The sequence below is a fragment of the Salvelinus sp. IW2-2015 genome, linkage group LG32, assembly GCF_002910315.2.
Source record: "Salvelinus sp. IW2-2015 linkage group LG32, ASM291031v2, whole genome shotgun sequence".
Classification (NCBI taxonomy): Eukaryota; Metazoa; Chordata; class Actinopteri; order Salmoniformes; family Salmonidae; genus Salvelinus; species Salvelinus sp. IW2-2015.
In genome coordinates, this window is record NC_036871.1 from 28,753,966 (window position 1) to 28,780,966 (window position 27,001).

At 41.7% G+C, this 27,001-nt stretch overlaps 3 protein-coding genes across 10 annotated transcripts in view; 2 read left to right on the forward strand and 1 right to left on the reverse strand.

Annotated features, from left to right (window-relative positions):
• Window positions 1–10,735, forward strand: part of obscnb (obscurin, cytoskeletal calmodulin and titin-interacting RhoGEF b) — an 88,186-nt gene extending 77,451 nt beyond the window's left edge. For all 4 annotated transcript variants that reach the window (XM_023977779.1, XM_023977780.1, XM_023977783.1 and 1 more), the window contains 12 exons: window positions 2,659–2,818; window positions 2,956–3,072; window positions 3,239–3,403; window positions 3,523–3,681; window positions 3,961–4,138; window positions 4,347–4,460; window positions 4,614–4,781; window positions 5,551–5,653; window positions 5,856–5,985; window positions 6,348–6,441; window positions 6,659–6,701; window positions 7,278–10,735. In XM_023977779.1, coding sequence (XP_023833547.1) covers window positions 2,659–2,818; window positions 2,956–3,072; window positions 3,239–3,403; window positions 3,523–3,681; window positions 3,961–4,138; window positions 4,347–4,460; window positions 4,614–4,781; window positions 5,551–5,653; window positions 5,856–5,985; window positions 6,348–6,441; window positions 6,659–6,701; window positions 7,278–8,421 — 2,575 coding nt within the window. In that variant the 3' untranslated portion in view covers window positions 8,422–10,735. The remainder of the gene's footprint in view (window positions 1–2,658; window positions 2,819–2,955; window positions 3,073–3,238; window positions 3,404–3,522; window positions 3,682–3,960; window positions 4,139–4,346; window positions 4,461–4,613; window positions 4,782–5,550; window positions 5,654–5,855; window positions 5,986–6,347; window positions 6,442–6,658; window positions 6,702–7,277) is intronic.
• Window positions 10,736–12,441: 1,706 nt separating this feature from the next.
• guk1a (guanylate kinase 1a) overlaps window positions 12,442–27,001 on the reverse strand; it is a 30,284-nt gene continuing 15,724 nt past the window's right edge. Inside the window, exons 1-7 of one of the 5 annotated variants that reach the window (XM_070436802.1) lie at window positions 20,687–20,810; window positions 14,755–14,868; window positions 14,613–14,654; window positions 14,224–14,459; window positions 13,937–14,021; window positions 13,752–13,837; window positions 12,442–13,575 (exon numbers count right to left, since the gene is read on the reverse strand). In XM_070436802.1, coding sequence (XP_070292903.1) covers window positions 13,537–13,575; window positions 13,752–13,837; window positions 13,937–14,021; window positions 14,224–14,459; window positions 14,613–14,654; window positions 14,755–14,868; window positions 20,687–20,720 — 636 coding nt within the window. In that variant the 5' untranslated portion in view covers window positions 20,721–20,810 and the 3' untranslated portion in view covers window positions 12,442–13,536. Of the gene's footprint in view, window positions 13,576–13,722; window positions 13,838–13,936; window positions 14,022–14,223; window positions 14,460–14,612; window positions 14,655–14,754; window positions 14,869–15,949; window positions 18,182–20,686; window positions 20,811–27,001 lie in introns of those variants that run through there. The other 4 variants (XM_023977415.2, XM_023977418.2, XM_023977414.2 and 1 more) reach the window with 4 other exon arrangements.
• lg32h1orf35 (linkage group 32 C1orf35 homolog) lies at window positions 20,898–25,496 on the forward strand. Its single transcript, XM_023977413.2, has 8 exons — window positions 20,898–21,469; window positions 22,261–22,414; window positions 22,500–22,545; window positions 22,836–22,918; window positions 23,365–23,437; window positions 23,641–23,729; window positions 23,843–23,938; window positions 24,779–25,496. Exons 1-8 carry the CDS (start codon window positions 21,373–21,375, stop codon window positions 25,032–25,034), a joined length of 894 nt encoding a protein of 297 aa, XP_023833181.1. The 5' UTR covers window positions 20,898–21,372; the 3' UTR covers window positions 25,035–25,496.

Here is a 27,001-nt window from a genome sequence, read left to right on the forward strand (position 1 = left end):
ACTTTGGTTAGGTCAGGGTGTGACTAGGGTGGGTACATTAGTTTCTGTATTGTCTAGGGTTTTTGTATGTCAAGGTTGTTGTAGGTCTAGGTGATTTATATGTCTATGGTGGCCTGATATGGTTCCCAATCAAGAGGCAGCTGTTTATCGTTGTCTCTGATTGGGGATCATATTTAGGTAGCCATTTTCCCTTTGGTGTTTGTGGGTTCTTGTTCTATGTTTAGTTGCCTGCATGCACTACTCATATTAGCTTCACGGTTCGTTTTGTTATTTTGTTTGTTTGTTCAGTGTTCATTTTTATAATAAAGAAGAATGTACGCTTACACGCTGCGCCTTGGTCTCCTCCTTACAACGGCCGTGACAGTATATACCACTTATAAACTGGGTAGTTTGGGTTCTGGATGCTGATTGCATGTGTTAGGTTCTAAATAAACACAGTAAAAAACTCACAGACTCTTATTAAAGCTCAAACCAAGTTTATTCACCCACTGGGTCATACAGCTGCATAAGACAAAGACATATACACACAAGCACTAGTATTTAATCCTTTCTCCTATAATGAGCCCCTCCTTACACATCTGAACAGCCAATACACCTCTGTTGCTATGCAGAAGATTAGTGATATATGTTCTACCTCACTTCATCTAACCTGACCTCTGCCCAAATTCCTCACTCCTCCCCAACTCACTGTCATGAGACTGTGTCTCTTCTCCTCCCATAGGATCCCTAATGTCGGACAATAACATATCCTGGTAGAATGTAAACATTCTACATTCCCCTCTCTCCTCCAGTGACATGAAAAAGGATATTTAATGTTTTCAAGTCTAAAAGTCAGAACCCAACAGATGAAACAGCATTCCAGCTGTGAGTATATCAGACAATATACCACAGGTATGACATAAAATTACACTAAACAAAAATATAAACGCAACATGTAAAGTGTTCGTCCCATGTTTCATGAGCTGAAATAAAAGATCCCCAAAAATTTCACACACACAAAAACATTATTTCTCTCAAACTTTGTGCACAAATTTGTTTACATCCCTGTTAGTGAGAATTTCTCATTTGCCAAGATAATCCATCCACCTGACAGGTGTGGCATATCAGGAAGCTGATTAAACATAATGTAATGTCATGTAATATTTCTAATTGTATATAACTGCCTTAATTTTGCTGGACCCCAGGAAGGGTAGCTGCTGCATTGGCAGCAGCTAATGGGGATCCTTAATAAATACAAATTACACAAGTGCACCATTGTGCTGGGCACAATAAAAGGCCATACAACACAATGCCACAGATGTTTTGAGTTTTGAGGTGGTGTGCAATTGGCAGGCTGACTGCAGGAATGTCCACCAGGGCTGTTGCCAGAGAATTGAATGTTAATTTCTCTACCATAAGCCGCCGCCAACGTCATTTTAGAGAATTTGGCAGTACGTCCAACCGGCCTCACAACTGCAAATCACGTGCATAGCGTTGTGTGGGTGAGCGGTTTGCTGATTCAACATTGTAAAGTGAGTGCCCCATGGTGATGGTGATGGTATGGGCAGGCAGAAGTTACAGACAACAAGCACAATTGCATTTTATCAATGGCAATTTGAATGCACATCAATACCGTGACGAGATCCTGAGGCCCATTTTCGTACCATTCATCCACCGCCATCAATTTATGTTTCAGCATAGTAATGCCTGTCACAAGGATCTGTACACATTTCTTGGAAGCTGAAAATGTCCCAGTTCTACCATGGCATGCATACTCACCAGACATTTCACCTATTGAGCATGTTTGGGATGCTCGGGATTGACGCGTGTGACAGCGTGTTCCAGTTCCCGCCAAAATCCAGCAACTTCGCAGAGCCATTGAAGAGGAGTGAGACAACATTCCACAGGCCACAATCAACAGCCTGATAAACTCTATACGAAGGAGATGTGTGGCGTGCATGAGAAAAATGGTGGTCACACCAGATACTGACTGGTTTTCTGATCCACGCCCCTACCTTTTAATTAAGGTACCAGTGACCAACAGATGAATATCTGTATTCCCAGTCATGTGAAATACATAGATTAGGGCCTATTGACTGATTTCCTTATGTGAACTGTAATTCATTAAAATCTTTGAAATTGTTGCATATTGCATTTATATTTTTGTTCAGTATATTTTTTACTGTTCTATTTATCTTGGTAACCGGTTTGTAAAAGCAATAAGTCACCTCTGGGGTTTGCGTCATGCCTAAGGTTTGCGTAAGAACAACCCTTAGCCATGATATATTGGCCATTATAAACTGGGTGGTTTGAGCTTTGAGTGCTGATTAGCTGACAGCGATGGTATATCAGACCGTATACCATGGGTATGACAAAACATTCATTTTTACTGCTCTAATTACGTTGGTAACCAATTTATAATAGCAATAAGGCACCTCTGGGGTTTGTGGTATATTGCCAATATACCACGGCTAAGGGCTGTGTCCAGGCACTCTGTTTTGCGTTGTGCGAATGAACAGTCCTTAGCCTTGGGTATATTAGCCATATACCACACCCCCCCGGGCCTTATTGCTTAAACATATCACACCACCTCTGGGTTTATTGCTTAAATATACTGGTAATAATTACATTTCCCACAAAGCTGCTGAATGAATTGACCCCATACTGTGTGATGTGCAGGTCCATGCTCCCTAAGTTGAGCCACTGTGACACTGATGACGACGTGGCCATGCGCTTCCTGAGGAGTGGCGAGGGCTTTGAGAAATACCTCCAGTACCTCGTAGGCCAGCAAAAGGCAGAGGCCGCTATCAGTGACAAGACCGTACACCACTTCTTCAAGGTAAGTGAACCCTTCACAAATACTGTTAGCACAAATGGTAATTCATGTGTAAGTCTTGTCATCTTTGTGATTATGATGGCTGACTGATGTAAGGCTAGTAATGGCCACGTTTCTGAACCCTGTTGTCTTCGTCACAGGAATACACAGACAAAGAACAGGCCAGTGCCGACCCTGCTGAAGGTCCTGTACTGAGCATTAACGCCTACCTACAGAAACCTCTGGACAGAATCCAGAATTACAAGGCCTTGCTCAAGGTGAGTGTTTAACACTGTAAATGGGAATTCTTTGTTCTTGTTCACACACTAGGAATTAATGCACCAGAGCCTAAATTGTCATATGTTTTTATGTTATATAATCTTGTTTAAATATTAATGTTATTATTATTATCTTAAATCGTTGTGCCCATTTCTGTGACTGTAGGAGCTGATCAGGAACAAGGCCAGGAACGGTCAGAACTGCTGCCTGCTGGAGGAGGCCTATGCCATGGTTTCATCACTGCCTCAGCGTTCAGAGAACACACACCACGTCTCCATGATAGAGAACTACCCTGCCACTCTGGATGTATTGGGGGAGCCCATCAGACAGGTGAATAACCAAAATCCATTTGCTTCCGTTTGGTGGCTAGTGAATACGACCATATTCTTGAGGATTTTCAACTAATTTTGTTTCCGTAGCCTATGTGACGGTGTTGTGTTTTGTAACAGGGACCCTTCATGGTGTGGGAGGGTGCACCTGGGGTAAGGTCCTCTTCCAGAGGTCACCATCGACACGCGTTCCTCTTCAAAAACTATGTCATCATCTGCAAATCCAAGAGAGACACCAACACAGACACCCAGGGCTACGTCTTTAAGAACATGATGAAGGTCAGACTCTCTTCATTGCTCTTTCTAAAAACTCCAGATGTAACTCAGCATGTCTATCCACTGAAACAAGTCACTAGAGAATTAGTCAACTCTAAATACCAGACAATTCCAATCTGTTGTTCAGGGTTGGCATAGAAATAGATTATTGCTGCTGGAGAGAATATATCATCAATGTCACACTTCCTATGACGTAAAAATAATTTCCTAACAGATAAATAAATAAAGTTAATCATTAGTCTTGAGGATAACTACTGTTTCTCTGTCTGTCTTCCTCCCTAGCTGAACAACATAGATGTGAATGAGACAGTGGAGGGTGACGACCGGGCCTTTGAGATCTGGCACGAGCGTGAGGACTCTGTCAGGAAGTACACCCTTCAGGCTCGCACCGTCATCATCAAGAACTCCTGGCTGCGAGACCTCAGGGAGCTGCAGCAGCGCTACACCATGCCTGCCTGGAGTGAGTCTGACACACACATTCACTCAGATCCACCAGACAAACAGACATAGTTTGACATAGCATATTGTGATCTAACCTTTACTATCAAACAAGTACTTTTTACATACTATGAAATTGCATACTATAATTTAATCGGTAATTGCATCAAATTTGTCATCTCTCCACTCAGGATTGATTGATGTGTAAATATATCCCTCTATCTGTCCAGGTATGCCTGACTTTGATGAGCTTCTGGCTGACTGCACAGCGGAGCTGAGACAGACGGTGAAACTGGCCTGCAAGGTTACTGGAGTACCCAAACCTGTGGTCACCTGGTACAAGGGTAAGAGACACACCATCGAGACCGCTGTGCGAAACCACGCAATAGCTGTGCATACAGTGCATGTTTGTTTTTATCTACATAGCCCATACCCTGTTAATGTTTTTGAGGTAGAAACACCTCCTATGTTAAAACTGTTTCCTCCTCTGATGACAGACGGGCGTGCAGTGGAGGCCGACCCTCACCACATCATTATCGAGGACCCTGACGGTTCCTGCACCCTGATCCTGGACAACATGACGGCTGATGACTCTGGACAGTACATGTGCTTCGCCACTAGCACAGCAGGCAACGCCAGCACCCTGGGAAAGATCACTGTCCAAGGTCGGTCTCTATTACAGAGGGGAAATGACACCAACATTAGGCTTGAACTGTGAAAGTGAACATAGCGCACACCCAGACCCTACTCATAAGAATCATTGACATACAATGAGTGTCCAAAACATTAGGAACACCTGCTCTTTCCATGACATAGACTGACCAGTTGAATCCAGGTGAAAGCTATGATCCCTTATTGATGTCACTTGTTAAATCCACTGCAATCAAATCATTGTAGATGAGGGGGAGACAGGATAAATAATGATTTTTAAGCCATGAGACAATAGAGACATGGATTGTGTGCCATTCAGATGGTGATTTAGGTTCCTTTGAACGGCTTATGGTAGTAGGTGCCAGGCACACCGGTTTGAGTGTGTCAAGAAATGCAATGCTGCTGGGTTTTTCATGCTCAGCAGTTTTCCGTGTGTATCAAGAATGGTCCACCAACCAAAGGACATCCAGCCAACTTGACACGACTGTGAGAGGCATTGGAGTCAACATGGGCCAGTATCCCTGTGGAACGCTTTCGATACCTTGTAGAGTCCACACCCCGATAAATCGAGGCTGTTCTGAGGGTAAAAGGGGGTCCAACTCAATATTAGGAAGGAGTTCCTAATGTTTTGTACACTCAGTGTACATGTCAACAGTAAAAGTGATTGATACTTTGCTTTGGGGAAAAAATCTACAATTCCAAGAATCAAAATTGTCTGGGAGGAATGTTGATCTTATAAAAAAATAAGCCTGTTTTCAAGAGTAACAATTGTGTGTGTTGTAGTGCCACCTCGTTTCTTGAACAAGATGAGGAATGCTGTCTTAATCGTTGGTGAGGATGCTCAGTTTTCCTGCACCATCCAGAGCGCCCCCAGACCCAAGATCAGGTACACTACACCACACCTGTCTCCTAGGCTCTTTAAACTGACAATCTTTTAGTGACAGTGGACTGTGCAATTTGTTTCTTCCTACTGTGCTCATTATGTTGCCCATTCTTAATAGTTAATATACTGTATAAGCTAATAAGTAAGTATGTGTAAGGTAATTCATATTATCTCAAATTGTCATTTCATGCGTGTCCCTGAACAGGTGGTTCAAGGAGGGCAGGCTGCTGACTGACCAGGAGAAGTATCAGACCTACACTGAGTCCCGTAGTGGAGTCCTGGTGCTGGTCATTAAAGGGCCTACGGAGAGAGACCTGGGACACTACGAGTGTGAGGTAGGCCTTTAATTCACCACCCCTCAGCTAAAAAAAATAGGGCCGGTTTCCCAGCCAAATAAAGCCTAGTACCAGACTGAAATGTACTTTCAATGGGGATTCTTAATCCAGGACTAGCCTAATATGGGTCCAGGAAACCATTCCATACAGTTGTAAAACATTGGACTGCAAAGCACCTTGTGTGAATAGCTGCTGCTGTATCACACAAATGAGAGATACAGTAGTAGTAACATGTAACAGTAGTTACATTATTTGGATGCTTGGCATCCTCCAAAGAGGATTGTTTTCATGAGACATTACATTGATAAGATGAAGCCATTGTTTCAGTAAGCCTAATGTATTCTCCTCCCTGCCCATCCCAGTTGTCCAATCGACTGGGCAGTGCTAAATGTGCAGTTGATCTGTGCCTTCCTTCTGCTGTGGCTAGAAGAGGAGAGCAGGCGATCACCATCGAAGGTAGGAATACTCCCATTCATGCACATACCGTTGTGCATTAGTTTCATAATTTACCTCTTTTACCAAGTCCTAAAATGTAGAGAATGTATGCCACTTTCATTCAAAGGAAAAGATGAACCAACAGTTCATCAACAGTTTAGATGTAGTCTTTTTGTCTTGACATTAGCTATCAATTTATCTGCCTAACTCCATAAGCCCCGTCCTGCTTTCCTTCTAGTCACTGAGCAGGAGACTAAAACACCAAAGAAAACCATCATCATGTAAGTGTGACCAGGTTATGATACAGACTAGAAGAAGCATGCATACTTGTGTGTGTCCTCCTTAGGCCTCTGCATGCATGGCCAGGCAGTATTTGAATCCTGAGTGTAAGAGGGGCTCACTCAACGCCAAATATAACTTCCAAGGAGCCGGCATATGGAATGGTTCCATAAGGGAATGGTTGTTAATATTTTTTTGTCTGCACATTTTCCTTAACTCATGTACCATTATATATGACATGTTTGTATGAGTAGACAAGACTCCACTTTGTGTGTGTGTGTGTGCGTGTCTGTGTACACGCTAATTAACACCTTTTGTATGTAGTCTTATTGTGAAAACAGCATGCCAGCAAGTTGTTCTATCTCTCTCTGCTGTCTCAAACATACCTTCTGTTCTATTCCTAGCATACAATACACTCTTAGAAAAAAGGGTTCTAACTGGAACCAAAAAGGATCCTTCATAGGGTTATCCTATGGGGACAGCCAAAGAACCCTTTTAGGTTCTAGATTTAACCTTTTTTTAAGTGTACCTTCTGGTCTGTCCCTCTTTCACACCCTCTGTGCTGTGTCCCCTTACAGAGAGGAGACCATAACTACGGTGGTGAAGAACACCCGTATGAAGCGTCGCGGCATGTCTCCATCTGGGTTCAACCGCTCCCAAACCACCACCCCAGATCTCCCCACCACCCCCACCGGCACGGCCAGGCAGAGGAGGCAGGTTTCTGCCAGCAGGAAGACCACCATCCCCACCCTGTACGTCACGGAGCCCGAGGGAGGTGCTGGGGCCCGGGCCGCAGAGAATAGGTGGGTGGAGGTAGAGGAAATCATTGAGTACAAGGTCAACAAGTCGCCCAGGCTATCCAGGAGAAGAGGGGTCTCCCCAGCTGGGTCGGAGCGAGCGAACACCCCCTCCTTCACCCGGCCACGGAGGTCCCCGAACCCCAACACCAACAATTCCAACAACAAGCTGGTAGAGCTGCAGAACTCCTCCGACCTGGAGGGGGCTCAGCCTATAACCTGGGATGATGATGAGGAGGATGAGAACGTGGCTGGGTCCGAGGTCGCCCCTGGACTCAGTGGAGAGGCCTACGAGGTCTCCTCTGTTCTAATCCCTAACCACCATGAACATGATGAGGCCTGGCTAGAGGAGCAGCAAGAGGCCTTTGTCACAGAACCGGATGATGATGATGATGATGATAACATGGAACCTCCCAGGAAGCTGGAGCCTAAGACCCTGACCCAGGCCGGTCGCGTTCTCACCCTGGAGGACTTGGAGGACTATGTTCCCAGGGAGGGGGAGACCTACGGCTCCTCCAACACCAGGCCCTCCCCTGCCGAGAGACCCTGTGAGATCTCTGTGCTTCAGAGGGAGATTGGGGGCTCTGTCGTGGGCCAGCCAGTGCTGCTCAATGTGGGGAGGCCTGTGGTTGTGCCCAGGGGGAGGCGCAGCCCTGGCTTCTTCAGCCGCTTTAGAGAGTACCTCTCAGGCAGCATGTTCTCCCTGGCTGCCCCCCACCACCACCACCCCAGCTTAGGCCACTCTAGAAGGGAGAGAGAGATTCCCATCCAGGTCAGCCACGCTAAGCAAGAGGTCAAGCCTGCATACTGCTCTGAGGTGCAGAGAGTGGAGGGAGGGCAGCAGAGATACAAAACCAAAGTCTACACGTCAGTGGGCAAGCCAGTCACTCTTCAGATTAGCCAGAACCCATATCAAAACCAATAACCTAGTGTGTGAAAATCAGTTGCTTGATTAAAACCAAGCAGATTTTTGTTAATTGGTGATACGTACAATAGCCGTTTTAGTCTTAAATGGGAACATTACTACTTAAGTGTTAAAAAGCATATTCTAACCTTGCATTTTCTTGCAAATGGGAGTATCATTCCATTTTGAAGCAACCCATCTGAAAGTCAAATGCAGACACAGGAAGTCAGTTGTTTTGGTCAGACAAAGTCATTTTTAAAGGACAAAACATCAAAAGGGGGTTGGATATGTTGTTTAGGCTAAATGATTTCCGAACGCCATTGTATACTATCCAGGCTTCAATTTATTGTTGCCTTGCTTGCCACATATTTGATTATTTGATGTACAGAAAAATATAGAATAATTGCAAGTCTTGCAACATGGACTGACACCATTTGAAAGTTTAAAAAATCCATCTGCTTTACCCTCAGGTGACAGATGTTTTGAATGTCAACATCTTGATGTTAAACTTCTGTTCTGTAGGAGAACATCAGTACAGTACTATATTTCTCTCTGTGTGTTGTCTCTGAAGTTTACTGAAGAAGGAATATCCACCTTGACTTGTAGCATATCAGTTTATAAATAGGCTAACTAACTCCTGTGAAAGGAAAAAAGTTTGTCTCGACAGTAACTTACCAAACCAATGACTTCAGCAACAAAATTGCTAGAGGTACAAAAGAAGTCTAAAAGAGCATTGACTACCGACATTGCTGGATTGTGTGAAACATTGACGATGTTCTTTCAACTGCAGTCACTGTCTGCTTGAGAATACAAGAAAGCCAGATTAAAGACTGATACATGGATCATTGAGTTGTACTTCAGATTGGGCTGTCCTGTCCTATGGAGAAGTCTAGAATTTTCTAAGAATTTCTAGATGGGCAGTTACATGTTGTGCAGTGCTGATGCTTTTACATTAACTGTATATCATTCACTTGTGGTGTGGACTGTGGAATGATATAGGTCTATGATTGTGTTATACAGGTCTCGTATAAAGGGTCTCTGTTTACTTTAGGTTATATACATCCAAAACATAGACCTATATAGGATATTTCATTTTGAACTGGGTCATTTGTTTTATGGAAAGGCACTTCATTATCAGTTTCTTGAGAGCAATAAAGAGTAGATTGACCTCAGATAATTAAGTATTTGTGATTACTTTAAGGTAAAATGTAATTAATTATATTTAGAAAAGTGACAGCATGTTATGTATTAGCTTTTTGAAAGCTGATTTGCGTGTTTATCTGATTGACGTAATTTAATTAACACAATTAACACAAAACACTGTAACGCCAGCGCGTTTTGGACTTCTGGGTAGAACCATTGGATTTTGTCTTTCTTCTGCATCCGTAGATGCCAACCATTAGTCTGTGTAATTAACGGGGGCTGAGCTAGAGCTGTGTTTGTGAGACAAGGGCGGATCCCAAAGGGGCCCTAGGCTGGGTCTTTTTACAAAAACGTATGTAGTCTGAATGATTTGAGCTACAAACTATTCAAAGATATTTATGAAAAGGTGAGGCTCTCACGAACACGTGCATGTAACTATGACGCTCAAAACCTACACAAGAGTCATTAGAAGGTAAGGGGTTGTTCTACATAGAAGATCATAGGAAATCCCAGGACATAGTGTCTATAATAAGCTCACGTAGTGGCTCTCACAAAATCTTAACAGTTGTCATTTCCCAGTGAGCATACAATTTCTGTACTTACAGCATTCATATCAATTCATTTGGTCAGGATTTTGCTTTGGCAGATACTTTTTTTTTATTGACATTTGTCAATAAAACTCATGAACGCAACTGTTTTATGTCAAATAGTTTTGTGTTCTACTTGTAGCCCTGGTTGTCCTGAAAAGAACACTCCATTGTGAGGCTAAATATAAGGTCTGGACATGCCCTTATAATAAATGAAAGTCAGATACATTAAAAGATGATTTTTGCTGGGGTCGCGGGACTGACAGGGTTAATATTAATCTTGTCATGTTCGGTTCAGGGGAGAGCAGTTACATAGTTAGTAGTGAGCCATTGTACACTGGATTTATTAACTTTGTTGCAATATATTGTTTTAAAAAGTGAATTACCACTTTCCAAAGTAAGAGTGATGTTTTGTTTTATGTTATTTTAAACGTCTTGTAAAAGCATTGAATGTTTAACTTTGTAAGAAATTCAACATAAATCACATATAGGTTTTGACTGCCTGCACATGTTTAGTTAAGAGAATTAATAGTTAATGGATTTTTGGGAGGTTACTCCCAAGTGTTTAATGCACCAAAATAATTAAATTGCAACTGATGAACTGATCAGCCTGTTGTTTTATTCACTCTTGGTGAATGTGTGGGTTGGTTGGTAATGCAATCACCAAATGTAAATGGTTGTGTTTTGTCTTCCTCTAGTCTATATCCTCTTCAATTGCATTGAATCGTTCACATATAAAAGTGTAGGCCTAAGAAATACTAGTCAAAATTGAGAGTCAACAATGGTAGCTCTAACCATTGATTATATATTTCAGGTCAGGTGCTTGGACTTCAACCATTCTGCCATACTGGTCAGCAAATCACTGGCCGTTTTCAGTCAAATTAACAGGATCACTATGCTTAAAAAATAAAAAGATATCCAGGCAAAACAGTTTTATTATTTTACTTGACTACACTTGTAAAATACATAAAATGTTACTAGAAATACATATTAAAGAACAAGGACTCGTTGAAGGCTGGGTAAATTGTCAATATTTGGCCAAAGATGACACATTCAAAGCAGTGGTATAACATTTGCACCATTAAAAAGCTGGTCAGAGTGAAAAAGTTAAATAAATATATTTCAATAAGTAATTTGTGCAAAGGAAGGAATGTTTTATTCAAAGGGAGATCAAATACAGAGGACAAGAAGCTATGGAGTTTAAGAGTCATGGGCCAGAGTATGTCATATTAGTTACCAATGAACTGAATTTGGGTTCTGAATGGAAAAACATGTTCAACTACAAACTTAAAATAAATAAGTGCAGGCTTTTTGGAAGGCTGCCTTGAACAAAGAGGTTGTGTGGAACTCAATGTAACCAGTTTCAAGTAAAGCAGATGCTCTGTGTGCTTGGTTCTAAGCTTTTCTATATTTTCCTGAGGACAGAGCCAATATTTGCTCCATTTATTTAATATTAATTCACTCTGATTCTCATTCAAACATTTTCTTTCCAAAAAAAGGCCAACTGAATATCATTATAATATAGGTGAGATTGTAAAATAATAAACATACAATACAAAAGTTTTACACCATTACAATACAACTGTCAAAAAAATATATATATATATTAGAGGTTAGACTACGTCACCGTGAGTTGTGGTCTCCAGAAGTGTAACTTTGTTATACAGAGGTTAACATCATGATTGTAAATCCTAAATGGCAATCCTTTGTTTTATTAGTGAATGAATATTGTACTTTATCATAATTGTATCAGTATGGTAAAACAGGGAAACTTGAAACAGATATTTTCACACACAAGATGACTAGGATCATTAGCAAACAGCAGCTAGGCTACAGTAAGTTCCTGAGATCAGCTGTAATACGTATGGTGCTTCCCTGTGTGACTATCTTAGAGCCAGAGTTAGCCTGTGCTTAGCTAGTGCCCAAGCACCTGGCCTTGTGATTGTTTGTTAGCTGCCCTATGTTGACGAACTACTATGGGTCAAGAATCCCTCTTTTAAAAAGAATGAAAAGGCAACAACATAAAAAAATATATAACCATTGGTTTTCTCCTCTTCACATTTCTGGCTATGGCACCTTGCTGTGGCCATTATGACAACCAATGCATCTCTATACAACCACACTAACTGGTTTAAGGACATTTCTGCTGAACAGAAACAGAACATACCATACCAGTGTCTACTCTTGCTGAACAAATTGGTTTATCCACTAGTCAGTGTTGTGTTCGAGACCACGTAAAGCGGGACCAATTCAAGACCAAGACCGGAGCAAATAGAGTCAGAGTCAATACCAAGACGGAGGGGGGGGGGGGGGGGGCAAAACCGAGTCAAGACCGGGAGGGGACAAGGGGTTCGAGACAGAGTCAATACAGAGTCACCACTGTACTAACCTGTCACACACTGAAGACCTATAGGTTCACCACTGTACTAACCTGTCACACACTGAAGACCTATAGGTTCACCACTGTACTAACCCGTCACACACTGAATACCTATAGGTTCACCACTGTACTAACCTGTCACACACTGAAGACCTATAGGTTCACCACTGTACTAACCTGTCACACACTGAATACCTATAGGTTCACCACTGTACTAACCTGTCACACACTGAAGACCTATAGGTTCACCACTGTACTAACCTGTCACACACTGAATACCTATAGGTTCACCACTGAGAAAACATGTCTATACTAGATATAAAAGCTGTTAAGATATTTATGTTTCAAGAAAGGAGTGTATATATTTGGCCTGGAGAAGCAGTTTTATGCCCTGACTGAATGGAAGCTGATAATTATGAGTTTTTTTACTCTGCTGATCTCGGCTGGTCCCAGACTGAGTTAAGACCGAGTACAAATGTATCCAACACTGAGACAAGACCGAGACACTCAATGTGGCCTCGAGTACTACAACACTGCCATTAGTGGGAATGAGTCTTGTTATTATGGCCTTCTGTTGTTGAAGAGCAGAGAGAACACAGTTAATGATTTGGGGCTATAATACTACTAAATGTGCAGAAGAAAAAGAAAATGGCAGAAACTCCTGTATGCAGTAAACATGGAAGAAAAAACATTAGGGACCATCTCAGTCACAGGTTAACCATTAATGGAGTGTTTTTCTTTGTGGATAAAAAAACTAAAATGTGCCAAATGAGTAAATAAAGCAAAAATAGTCCACTTCTACTTACAGCTTTTATCATCTTAATACCTACCTATATCCTCCTAATATGTAAATACATATGCTAGATCTTAGTGCACACTCAAAAGGTGTGGTTAGGTGCAAGGGATGTTGTTTGGAGTTCCTTCCCACACCAGTATCTGCCAGAATGTTCAGGATTGGAATAGAGGGGCTGACATTTTGTAAGGAGTGGCCAGGATGGCTGGGATGGATGTCAGGCTTCTCGTCGCTTAAGAGGACAAGTTGGTTTTCTGGACGTTTTTGATTTCCTTAAGAAAGAAAGTAGGTTTGAGGATGATATTTGAGATGGTGAAATTCAACACTGACAAAGATCTATTAAGGATTTAGCAATACACATTATGTGACGAATTGGTTTTCAACAAGTGAAATGGTGCGTATGGTCCAGTCCATCATACCCAGCTATGTCATGTCGATACCAACTGACCTCAATAAGAGTGTCTTTCAACTTCCCATAGGCATCGTCAAGACTATCATTGACAATGACAACGTCAAATATGCCAGGATCTTTGCCTGAAAGATAGGGGAAACAGTTTTACACCATTTTTTTACATTTCATTTATAAACATACAACTCTGTTTTCGCCCAAAGTCTCTCCAGAATCAGACTCACTTATCACCATGTCCACCTGAGCAGCATGCAAACGTTTCTGGAGGCTCTCCTCTGACTCAGTCTCTCGGTCTCTTAAACGTTTCTCCTAAAATTACAAATGACAGAAGAAGATTAATTAAGTCATGGGGGTTTATCTTTGGATCACAATCCCAGACTGAGTCATTATAGGTTTATAACCATATTACACGTTTAAAAACAACATTCAATATGGTATATCAAGTCTTTCAAAGTAAAACGAGACAAAAATGGCCCTGGTAAACAGTTTTATAATGCTGCCTGTCTTTCACCAGGATGCTCATGGACGGAGGTTGGATGAAGATGTAGATGGGGTTGAGGTCTGTTGTCTTGACCGCCCTCACTCCCTGCATGTCGATGTCCAGGACGCAGATCAGGTTCTTGTCCTTGACGGCCTGCACGGAGGCCTTGCTCGTCCCGTACATGTTCCCGGAAAACACTGCACTCTCAATGAACTCCCCTTTGTCGATGCTGGCCTGCATATACTCCCTTGTAACATAATGATAATCTGTAACACAACAACAGTTGCATGTTAAAAGGTTGGTTGTTGAAACCAATAGGACACAGCGGACAGCATAGGTGCTTGAAGCTAATGAAAGAGATGCAGCAGGAGGATTTGGAGTAAGATCATCCATCCTGGGAGTTTAAAAACCCTACCAACCTTTACCATTCTCTTCACCAGGACGAGGGCTCCTTGTTGTGTCTGACGGATGAGAGCACACAATTGGATATCTTATTTCTGTAACTGACACCTCCCTGACATTATACAAAGTTAACATGGGACTGGAGCAGAGCACACTTACGTGAGACGCTGAAGCCAAAGATGCCCTCGTACTCCTTGAGCAGCTTCTTGAGCAGCGTGCTCTTCCCAGCCCCCGACGGGCCACTCAGCACCACTGGCCTGGGTCCTGCCATAGCTGGGGGAGAGAGAAAGAGACAGAGGGTTAGAGGAGATGAAAACACACACACACACACCACAGGGTGTGGTGGTTAACCAAACGGAAAGATCATTTTACACAAATGGTTGGAACTGGTGTCATGAGAAACACAGATTAAAAACCTACCTAGGCCTATCCTTTACTCACATGAAACTGGTACAATCTCAAGTAGCCTATATTGAAAAAGATCAGACAGGTGGTGTAGTATAGGCTGGTACTACCATACTGATCTCATGAGCTTACATAAATGGTTCACCTGTAGTACAAGGCTAGGTGTAATATGCCTGGTCTAAAGAATACACTATAGGGATGAATATGAGAAGGACCTAATGAACCAAGCATCCCATTAAACATGGAACAAACAGATTAATTGCCTTTTGAAAAAAAAAAACATTTCAGAAGGTGATTCTGTAGTAAACATCCTAAGCAATCAGAACAGGTTCCAACAAGACTAGTAGGACCAACACAGCTAGAGCGGTTATTAAGTCCCATTAGGCCGTTACCACGGCACCGTCTACTAATTGGAGTGCCTAAAATTACCCTGCTGCTTCTGATTGCAAGGCATAAGTGCTTTCAGCACACTGTCTGCAATTACTTTTTTGACAGAAAATACATTTAAAAAGACTAAAATCAGTATGATCCTAGGCTAAATGTTTACTTGTTTCTTATGTTTACTTGTTTCTTAGGATAAAGCCTAGGATATTTTTGTATGTGTTTTCCAATTTAGACATACCCAGCAAATGTTCCACTAATAGGTCTAGGCCTAAACTGAAACTAGTACAATCTGAAAGAGGAACAGCCACATACTGTGGAGTTATTACATTTTCAATTTAGCTTGTGTACTAAAAACGATCAGCCGAGTCAACACAGCCAGGTCAACTACAGAGATAATGACAGTGATAATATCAATGACAGACTATTTTGGAATTAATTAAACAAAAACAGCTTTACAATCATATTTTTTTCCTGACCTATCCTATTCCAGAATGATCTTTGTCTTTAGTTGTTAGCCATATAGGCTAGATCATATTATTAGGCAAAAGTCCCTCTTCCTACTTACCTTCAGTCACTTTCAGTAGACGTGTGAGTGAGGGAGAGCAGCAGGATGTGGGAGGACTGGATTGGCAAGTGAATGAGCAGCACTATTATATACTGGAGCTGGGTGTGTCAGTCTATGTGGTGTGTGTGTGGGAGCAGACTGAGCACTGTACAAACATAAGGAACTAAATCGCTGCTCCCTCCAATCACCGCTCAGTAGGTTACACAGTAGCCTAAACCCTGCCCAGCAGCTCGTGACATAGCCTAGATATTGACAGCTTCTTTCAGTTGTCTACAGAAATGATAAACGAATCATGCAAAACACGAAATAAACTCAGGTGAGAAATTATCATACAACAGTCTACTGCATTAGTATTAAACACTGCAAACATAACTAGACCTAAAAAGGCATGTCTCATAAATGACAAATGCCTCTTCAATCCACAAAATAGCATTGCACCTTAAACGACCATGTCATTTATATATTGCTAGCCTATACTGTTTTAGGCTACTTACTGAAAAGTAAGTAGCCTAAAACAGGCTGTGTTGGTTAGATGTCCAAAAATAAGAAACTCCATGCGAATGATGTGTCATACTTTACTTAAGTGCTGCTGCCTCCTCATAAATCTACAGATGCTAATTTAAAGGAACTAGAGTTGTCTGCAAAAAAAGGAGTTTGTTATAATAGCCATGTAGTCTATGATCCCATATAAGCTCATTTCCATTTTTAAAATGATTCTCTCTTGTAATAGGCTAATCAGACCTGAGCTCACCCCCTGCAAAAAAGGAAAAACCTAGGAAAAACCTCAGTGTGTGTAGCCTGACAGCTGCAGGTGACAGGAGTATTCATTCTCTGCCGCCTCTTGAATGTTTAAACCACAAACAAATTCACAGCTCCTTTCCAAGTCAGAATCAGTCATGGGTTTGACGCTGGGATGCAGAGGGTCAGACTGTTGTCACAAAAACATGTGGACAGAAAAAGAGACTATAAGAGTGGTTTAGGCTACATCCAGTCAAATAAGAAACCACTTCTCACTAGGTTCAGATCTAACTTTCTCTTCCTTACAGTCAGAATACCAGCCAGAAATGGTGCAATTCAAGAGAAGGTGACAAGTTAGCCTGTACAGCAAATACTCAAAACAATTGGGTCTACAATGACACCATACATAGGGACATCTTATAGGCTTGGCCTAACATCTAAAGGCAACACTTTACAAATGTGACAGAAAAATTGGCTATAGGCTACGTCTCCACAGGCAGCCCAATTCTGAGATTGTTTCCACTACTTGGCCTTTTGCCCAATCACATCAGATCTTTTCCCATCAGATATTTTTCAGATCTGATAGGTCAAAGGACAAATTAGTGAAAAAAATATCAGAATTGGGCTGCCTGTGTAAACAAAGCACGTGTTACAGAAAACGAGGTGCATGTGAGCCGACTGCAGGCAAGGGATAAGGCTAATTGAAATGGTTACAGGAAACATTGTTCTGCATGCCATTACAGATTTTGCATTAGGTTTACTTTAGGTCAGGGGTGTCAAACTCAAATACCCAGTGGGCCAAAATGTAAAACCTGAACAAAGTCGCGGGCCAACATTGAACAAATGAACCTTTTAATATGGACCCAAACAAGTTTTGCTTTAACATTGAATATGGAACAAGCATCGCTTATTACCATACAATATATAATTTAATAGTGGAGACATGCAAAATCGAATTTCAAATGAAAAAACACATCAATGGCATTAATTTATTAAATAAATAAAATTTAAATAAAAATCGTATGCCTCTTTTCTATTTGCAGCCTTCTGATTTAAATACCAAAATAAACTTTTTCCACTGGCTAATAATTTTACAAATAAAATGATAATAAATCAATCAACCATTCAAGCCCATGCCTTGTTCAAGAAAAAGTGCACAAAGAAAACGTTAATTATTGCACACTGATCTAATCTGATGTGCCCAAGCCAGATACCTGGCATCTCTTCTTGGATGCTAGTTCATCAATGTCTGGGCTCAGGCTCTGAGCTGAAGAAATCATGTCCAGGTCATGTCCAGGTCCTTGTATTTGTCATGGTGTTTCATAGTGTCGTCTAATGTTGTACTCCTTACTTACAGCCACGTTGACTCCACAAACAAGTCAAACAGGTTTGTCTTTTACATATGTAAACAGATATTCTGCCTCCCACTTGTCCAGAAAGCTCCTGTTTTCTGCCTTTCTTTTCGCCATTTTTGGGAAGGGATAGCGCGCTGKCAGTTGTAGCGTCTATGTTGCTATGACTACTGTCACAGAGGAGAGGGCGTTTCTGGGTCCTGTCCTGATTGGCGCGCGAAAACAACAGCAGAGCATTATGGGATTCGTAGTATTAGCGGTGAATGCGCTGTATAATACCGGCGGGCTAGCTCTAGTAGTAATTTGGTATTGTCTCGCGGGCCAAATATAATTACCCCGCGGGCCAAATTTGGCCCGCGGGCCAGAGTTTGACACCCATGCTTTAGGTCAACCCTTATATATGCTTTCCACTGTTTCACAGCATGTGATCGATCTTTGCCCGACAGTGACCAACCTTTCATCATGTGAATTCAGTTGGCTCCTAATTTCATTAGGCTGTTACTGATTAGTGTGTTTTCTAATCAGCTGCAGCCTACGATAACAAAGTGCTCAGTCAGGTAAGATACACTACATGTCCAAAAGTATGTGGACACCAGTTTGTTGAACATCTCATTCCAGAATCATGGGCATTAATATGGAGTTGCTATAACAGCCTCCGCTCTTCTGGGAAGGTTTTCCACTAGATGTTGGAATATTGCTGCAGGGACTTCAGCCACAAGAGTATTAGTGAGGTTGGGCACTGATGTTGGGCTATTAGGCCTGGCTCGCAGTCAGCATTCCAATTCATCCCAAAAGGTGTTCGATGGGGTTGAGATCAGGGCTCTGTGCAGGCCAGTCAAGTTCTTCCACACCGATCTTGACAAACCATTTCTGTATGGACTTCGCGTTGTGCACGGGAGTATTGTCATGCTGAAACAGGAAAGGGCCTTCACCAAACTGTTGCCACAAAGTTGGAAGCACAGCACTCTCCGGTCCCGTTCTGTGAGCTTGTGTGGCATATCACTTCGCAGCTGAGCAATTGTTGCTCCTAGACATTTCCACTTCACAATAACAGCACTTACAGTTGACCGGGGCAGCTCTAGCAGGGCAGAAATTTTACAAACTGACTTGTTGGAAAGGTTGCATCCTATGACAGTGCCACGTTGAAAGTCACTGAGCTCTTCAGTAAGGCCATTCTACTGCCAGTGTTTGTCTATGGAGATTGCATGGCCCTGTGCTCGATTTTATACACCTATCAGCAACCATGCTCTGAATGCATGTGTGGGTATGGATGTGGGTAAGCAGACAATCAAGCCATTACGGCCCCCCCCATGATGAGTTCAGATATTTTGTGGCTGCCACCCCATCAAAGTTGCCTATCCCCGATCTAAAGCATATTGCATGAGAAGGTTCTTACCTAAAAAGGTCTTCCATCCCTATCCTATGCGGTTAAAATTAGGCTAGAATTTTTTTTCTCTCCATTCAACAGTAAGAAGGCAATAGCTGCCAAACCAGATCCAATCTGTACTAACAATCAGTTTTCCCTTTCTCCCCATATTGTCCCCTATAATAACTCATAGCTTTCTAGAAACATCCAAGTTGATAAGATATCAAGCCATAATAGAGCAATGTACTTGATACCTAATTTAGGCACCACTTACTGCTATAGCCTAAATCTAGCATGTTAGCTGTGTGGGAGAGGATAGATGATGATTATGTAAACAAAACATTTCAACTTCAACACAAATGGACAGAGAATTAGACAGCTGGGTCATTCCTACTATGCAGTGCCTATTGGAGCTCATACTTTTGGGGGGAAAGCATATCTTTTTTAGTATTGTATCAGAAAAAGGCCATGTTTGACTTTCATAAAAACATGTTGGTCAAGCTCAGACACTTAAAAAAATGCTGGGGTGTATTTCTCAACCTGTTAGCTGCATAATCCTAAATGGGTGGAATTTAACAGGGTGGGAATGTGGAGCCTAAATTAGCCATAGCTCTGTGAGTGAGCAAGATTGAGCTAGTATAATGGTGAACATTTGAGCACGATTTTAAAAACAGATAAAACAGTGTTTATATTTATTTAGCTTTGCACCATTGTTTTCCCACCAAATAAATGATGACACTTCCTGAATGTGGTGTCATTCTAGGAAGGGGTTGTTTCTTAAACGGAGATTAACAACAAATTAACAGGGTGGAAAGTGATATCAGAAAATCTTAAATAAAATCATAAATACAATAATTATTAAAAAACGTTATTGATGAAAGACAATTTAACTAGGACTATAAAATAACAAATAAATATTTTATATTTTATGGTTTATATTTCTCGTGGAAGTTGATGAATAACACCCGGGGACATGGCAAAAACGCCTACATCCACTGAAAAAGTGTTCAAAAGTCATAACATTCCTCTCAAGAGCCATATTTTTTGTATTTTTGAGGTAAAAGACACCTGACCTTATATTTAAAGTATTTTGGAATCCACATTTTACAGTAAATAAGAAGTGATATTTCCTGGGGACAGAATAATGCCTTGAACACGGATTGACCAATGCGTATGGCCTGTGTGACAGACTGGCTCGCTTCAGTGATGATAAAGAAAAACAGCAGGCTATTGAGAAATAGTTCATAGACTAGCGGTCAAAATAATATATGATCATCCTACCTGAGAAGAGCCTGGATAAATACCTTGTATACATCTACAATGACTGCGGTTCAATATCTCAATAATGTCTCCAAGGCGTCTTTTCCGTACTTATTAGGTGGTCTTCTCCATTTTCTGTCTACATTCCGCGTGAGAGCCATTATATAGATTGTGTTCCGACGTCATCATCACGAGCCAAATAAACGAGAGTACATCGTTCAAATACCAGTGTGTATACGTCCTCAGTGGAGTACATTCAAATAGAAAACGCTGTCGTATTTTTGTGAGCGGTTAAACTCCGCGCGCGATACATAGACAGTTTGAAAATCTACATTCAACCCAATAAGCAGAAATAATATAATTACTTCATATAAGTATTTTACAGGGGTTGCAGATTCAGTATTACGAACTGTGCGTAATGAACGCCCCCAGCTAAAAATAGCTATTTGCGTGCAGATGATCGGCTCACAAACACTCGAGACAGAACAGTTAGCAACCGTGTGGTTTTCGTGCTTCACTTTTATAGCTCGCTAACTCAGTTTATTCGAAACACGGAAAAGGTTACTATCCATGCTTCTAACCATCGCTTGCTATATCATCGTAAGCGGACGTGAGAGAGAAAAGCCAGAAGGAAACTCCCCGGATGGACAACGAGAGGGCCTAACGTGTAAACAAAGCTTTCATCGTCTTTATTCAACGCTAAAATAATGTTTGGTGCTTCGAGATCTGGGGGTGTAAGGGGAGGGCAAGACCAATTCAACTGGGATGACGTGAAAGGCGATAAACACAGGGAAAACTACCTCGGTAAGTGGAGAAAAATGGGCATCAATCCATCGTCGTCAATGACCTTTGTCTACTGTAGCTAACGATTCGCTTCTTTACGAATAGACAGCAGGGCGACTATCCAACTAATAATTCGGTCACATGTTTCTAGTTAGTAACTAGCTACTTTCTAGATGTAACTAGATACAGTAGGTAGCTACTTAGCAAGTTATAATAATCAACAATGTAGTTAGCTAACGGTAGTTACCGTAATAAAGCAATAGGTTGTTAGCCTGTACTCGTTTATTCGAGTGCCACGTTCTTACCTTTTTCCGAAGTGTAGTCAGTCCCTCATTAACGTTGCATTGCTTGTCAACAACTCAGATTGTCTGCCTGGAATATACTTTTTTTTTTAAACCCAGCTAACTATGTTGGAATGGTGAATTTGAGATTAAGATAAAACCAAGCGCAAACAATTGACTGTGCTGCCAAGGAGAGCGGCCACGCACACTCGACTGCAGCTGGTCAGGGAATGCAATGATGCTAGTCTGCGCATATACATGGCTTGCTGTATTCTATATATGATGTTATCCAAATTAATACACTGGTCACGAACGATAACTATTTCTCAAAGATTTTAAACTGTGCAGCCAGGAGTAGAGGGGTGTGTATTCAACACGGAAACGTTTTGCATCGTTGCATACTCTTTGATTGTAGAATAATAGTTATGGCAATCACTTCTTTATGTAACTTTATTACTTAAGCCATGTCTCTGATTTGGACATGCATGCATTTGGAGTATATTTACATCCCTGCTATTGTTTCATCCCCAGGGAACTCTCTTATGGCACCAGTGGGGCGATGGCAGAAAGGCAAAGATCTGACGTGGTATGCCAAAGACAAAAAAGGTGGTGTCAAGCCTATGTCAAGAGAAGAGGAGCTTGCTGCTGTGAAGGCAGCAGAGCAAGAGGCACTGCTGGCTGCCCTGTAAGTGGAACATCACACAGAAACAACTACCTTACAAAAATATTAGAGTAAAATGTCAAACTAATGTCTTATTCATTATTTTCAGAGGCCACAAGAATATAAAGAGACAACCATCTGGCCTGACCAAAGAGGTGCTTTTCTTTTCCTTCATAGTGTTTGAGACTCATTTCTATGATGTGCTTTTTGTTCACACAAGTTCTAGTATGTTTTGGATTATAATCATGTCTTAATTTGATAGTATCACAACTGCATTAGACCAGGGAAGATGACATTTAGTTTAGTTTCAATCTCATTTATTTAGATTTTATTTTATTTTTTTGGCACCGTGATTTAACGTAACTAGCCTAGTCATATTTTAACGTACATCTTAAGGATGAATACGGGATTGCTTTTGTAATGCCGATTCCAATGTGTCCAACAGGACCTTGCAGATGTGTGCAGGAGGGAGAATGCGGAAGCTGAGGACAGAGATGTGGACAGAGTTTCTGGCCTTGGAAGCTCCGGGTAACTGACTGAACTGTTTGCAAAAGTGGTTGTTGCTCAAATTCTGTATTAAAGCTGGGTTGATACTGTAGGAGACTTCTCACCAACAAGATTTTTTTATATACGTAATTTAGTAGACCCTCTTATCCAGCGCGACTTACAGGCGCAATTAGGGTCAAGTGCATCGCTCAAGGGTACACCAGCAGATTTTTCTCCTAGTCGGCTTGGGGATTTGAACCAGCAACCTTTAGATTACTGGCCGAAGCTCTTTAACCGTTAGATTTTTTTTCTCCTACGCCTTCTAAGCATTCTCTCAGGTCGCTCTTCACTCTTGTTTAGACTTTTTTTAGCAACATATGAGTCCATGACCGAGTATCCCTTTGATATTCAAGTGGAAGAAACCGTGCTTGCCATTATGGATTGGAGTGTACTAGTTGAGTAACTATGAGTATGTTTTCTGTCACCAGTGCAACGTCACGGAAAATGGTGTTCTCCCAACAGGAGAAGGAAGCTGCCAAAATAGGCTTGTCAGTCTTCACAGTAAGTTTATTTTTATGCTCTCTGAGTAAAACATCCTCACGCAAAGGTGAGCCATCTAAAATAATATACAACTCTGTGTAGGTGTGTTAATCCATTTGTGTTAGCTACATATTTTTCAAACATGATTGATGCCGCTTGGGAATTGATTCTGTAATAGTAATGTTACATGATTACGGTCATAATGGAGAGCATTGTTTTCACAGCACCATAAAACAGAAGGGAAGTCTGGAAACCAGGAAGCCTCTGCCAGAAAAACATCTGCGAACACAGAGAAACAGGATGTGGATCAAAGGTAGTGTGTTATTGATCACATAGTGTGTTGACAAGCGAATATCTGAGGTAAATTTCTTCAGATTACTGTCTCAAAAAAAACCTCAAGACTTGTCTGTTATACTTTCCCATCAGACATGGTAGCAGCAGAAAGAAGAAGGAAAAGAAGCGCAAAAAGAAGAAAAGGCAGAGAAGAGACTCTTCTTCCTCCGATTCGGAAGATGACAAAAGGTTAGCGTGTTGTTTCTCCTTTTTAGACCTGTATGTCACTTGTATGTCATGTTATCTTTGCCTTTCCCTTTTTAAATGATAAAATCACAAGAAAACACCACCAATGTCCAATAATGTTACAAGTGGCGCAGTGGTCTAAGGCACTGCATCTCAGTGCAAATCCAGGCTGTATCACATCCGGCTGTGATTGGGAGTCCCATAGGGCGGCGCACAATTGGCCCAGCGTCGTCTGGGGTAGGCCGTCATTGTAAATAAGAATTTGTTCTTAACTGATTTGCCTAGTTAAATAAAGGTACAATAATAAATAAATAAAAGGCTTATTTGCTTTAGCACTAGAGGGTGCTAAATCACTGTTGGCGAGGTGGAGAGCTGGTTTTTGCCAACCTGCAAATGTTCTGTCAACCATTAGACTTTGTATGCTTGGTAGAAACATAGAACAGGTTGTACCCTTACTAGGGATGTGTCAGTTAATGTGTCCAGCTGCTGTATTCTGTGGTAATACAGGACTGATAAAAAAAAAAAAAAAAGCAGGCTTGGGATGTTTAGCAACAGGAAGAGGTAGTCTTAGTTCAAATAAGGTGTAGGTTTGATTTTTGAACTGAGTGAATGCATCATCCAGCCCATGTCATGCTTATCTTGTTTGGGGGCGGGCCTTATTTATTATTCTCCTATGGAACCCAGATAGTTATCCTTTTATAGATGAGGCAATGAGTTATCCTTTTATAGATGAGGCAATGGTTTGTATCATAACATTCAGTGTATCCCTAATTTATCCTCCTCAGCTTACTTTGAGCCCTGCCTATTAGTCCCGATCATTGATTGTGTTTCTTTACTCCTCAGGCGCAGAAAGGACCACCATCATCATAATCCATCATGCCTCAGTCAGACTGGAGCCAGACCCCATGACAGCCATTCAAAGGGGGAACCAAAGGGTGAACGCCACCCCCCCTCCGCTCAACGACGCCAGCAGAGGCATGACACACACTCCTCCGACAGGGAGTCCCCCGTCCCCCGTCACCGTGCCAGCCACAAGGCAGCCCATGCTGCTCTGACACAAAGCCACAGGCTGCGCCATGACACAGACTCTGACGATTAATGTCCCCCCCACTCAATCAGACACATTGAGGGAGAGGAGTGCTCTAGCCCACAGCAGGGCAGCTTGACTGGTCTATGGACTGTCCTCATGTACTTCTGGACTGGACTCAAGGGCTGTGGTTGAGAACAGTAGGTCAATCTGTAGGCTACTCCTCAAACCACTAGCACCAGTTTTTATTTGTGTTGAATTTTGAATTGATACATTTGTTTCTATTGGTATTTTATTTTTCTGAACCAGCTCAAATGTATTTTATGATCTGTGTCTAGCTACCAAAATTGAAGGACACTATTCATGCAATTGAATCAGGGACTACTGAAAGCAAGTTAAGTGCATGTGTTCTTGGTGCTGAAAACAAGTTAGTCAATACAAACTATTGCTGTCCAAGACATTAAATCTGGTGTGACACTTGCCCATACTACCAGTAAAAAATGTATTTAAATGTGTGCCAACACCTAAATGTTACTGAGTCTTCTCTTTGGTTTGTCAGTCTCGTCATCAGTTGAGAATATTCACTTCTCTCCATCCCACTGTGCCTCACACTACTCAGCATTTTTGCTCCTTTTCCTCTATCAAACAAGAACTCCTTTGCCCCATCACTCTTTTCTGTTCTAGGTTCAGTTGCCTGCCTCCCTGGCTGGGGTAAGATACAATGCACTCCAGTGGTCATAATGGAGTGTAGTGTTTGTATTTGCCTTAAATCAGGTCTGAAAGGGGGCATTCTGCTGGCTGGCACCTGATGGTGCACTAAAAAGAGCAAGGCATTCACAAAGGAGAGTGCAAAGAAGAAAAAAGTCTGGTCTTTTATATGACAGAGTACCATTAGGACTGCCACACGTAAACCAAGCTGATTGATGGACAAAGCCACACTGTAAGGGACTCGAGACTCCTGCCCCCTCCTTCCACGACCACCATACTTCTGCCATGTTTTATAGGCTTGGCTGCATTAACCATGGCAGTCTAATCAACCTGAAAGAACAGCCTAAATTGCTCCCCAATTATTGCCACCACCCATCCCTGGCGCAGACAGGCCCAGCTGTAGCCATGTGTAACTTATTCAACACCTGCTTTGGGTGGTTAGTTGGCTGCCATCACCTTGGACCAACCCACTCGCTTAGTCCAAGTCATGGGGGGAGAGTAGTTGGGTGTGATTGTGGATTTGGGACAAGAGAAGGGTGTGTGACCAAAGCACAGGCAAAGTCAATTTTTAGATTAGGAGTAATTTTGAATTCATAATGGGGAAAGATAAAGGCTTGATTAACTCCTACTCATGGGGCAGTGTGGGTTTCTAACCGGGAAGTTATTAAGAAATCAAATTTTATTTGTCACATACACATGGTTAGCAGATGTTAATGCGAGTGTAGCGAAATGCTTGTGCTTCTAGTTCCGACAATGCAGTAATAACCAACGAGTAATCTAACCTAACAATTCCACAACTACTACCTTATACACATAAGTGTAAAGGGATAAAGAATATGTACATAAAGATATATGAATGAGTGATGGTACAGAACGGCATAGGCAAGATGCAGTAGATGGTATCGAGTACAGTATATACATATGAGATAAGTAATGTAGGGTATGTAAATATAAAAGTGCATAGTTTAAAGTGGCTAGTGATACATGTATTACATAAAGATGGCAAGATGCAGTAGATGATATTGAGTACAGTATATACATATACATTATATTAAGTGGCATTGTTTAAAGTGGCTAGTGATACATTTTTGATACATTTCAAATTAAAGTGAGCTGGAGTTGAGTCAGTATGTTGGCAGCAGCCACTCAATGTTAGTGGTGGCTGTTTAACAGTCTGATGGCCTTGAGATAAAAGCTGTTTTTCAGTCTCTCGGTCCCTGCTTTGATGCACCTGTACTGACCTCGCCTTCTGGATGATAGCGGGGTGAACAGGCAGGGGCTTGGGTGGTTGTTGTCCTTGATGATCTTTATGGCCTACCTGTGACATCGGG

Coding starts and splice junctions, on each gene's coding strand:
- lg32h1orf35 (XM_023977413.2), top strand. CDS start 21,373: ATGTTTGGTGCTTCGAGATCTGGGGGTGTAAGGGGAGGGCAAGACCAA. Junction 22,919..23,364: donor TCTGGCCTTGGAAGCTCCGG/GTAACTGACTGA, acceptor TTCTGTCACCAG/TGCAACGTCACGGAAAATGG. Junction 23,939..24,778: donor GATTCGGAAGATGACAAAAG/GTTAGCGTGTTG, acceptor TTTACTCCTCAG/GCGCAGAAAGGACCACCATC.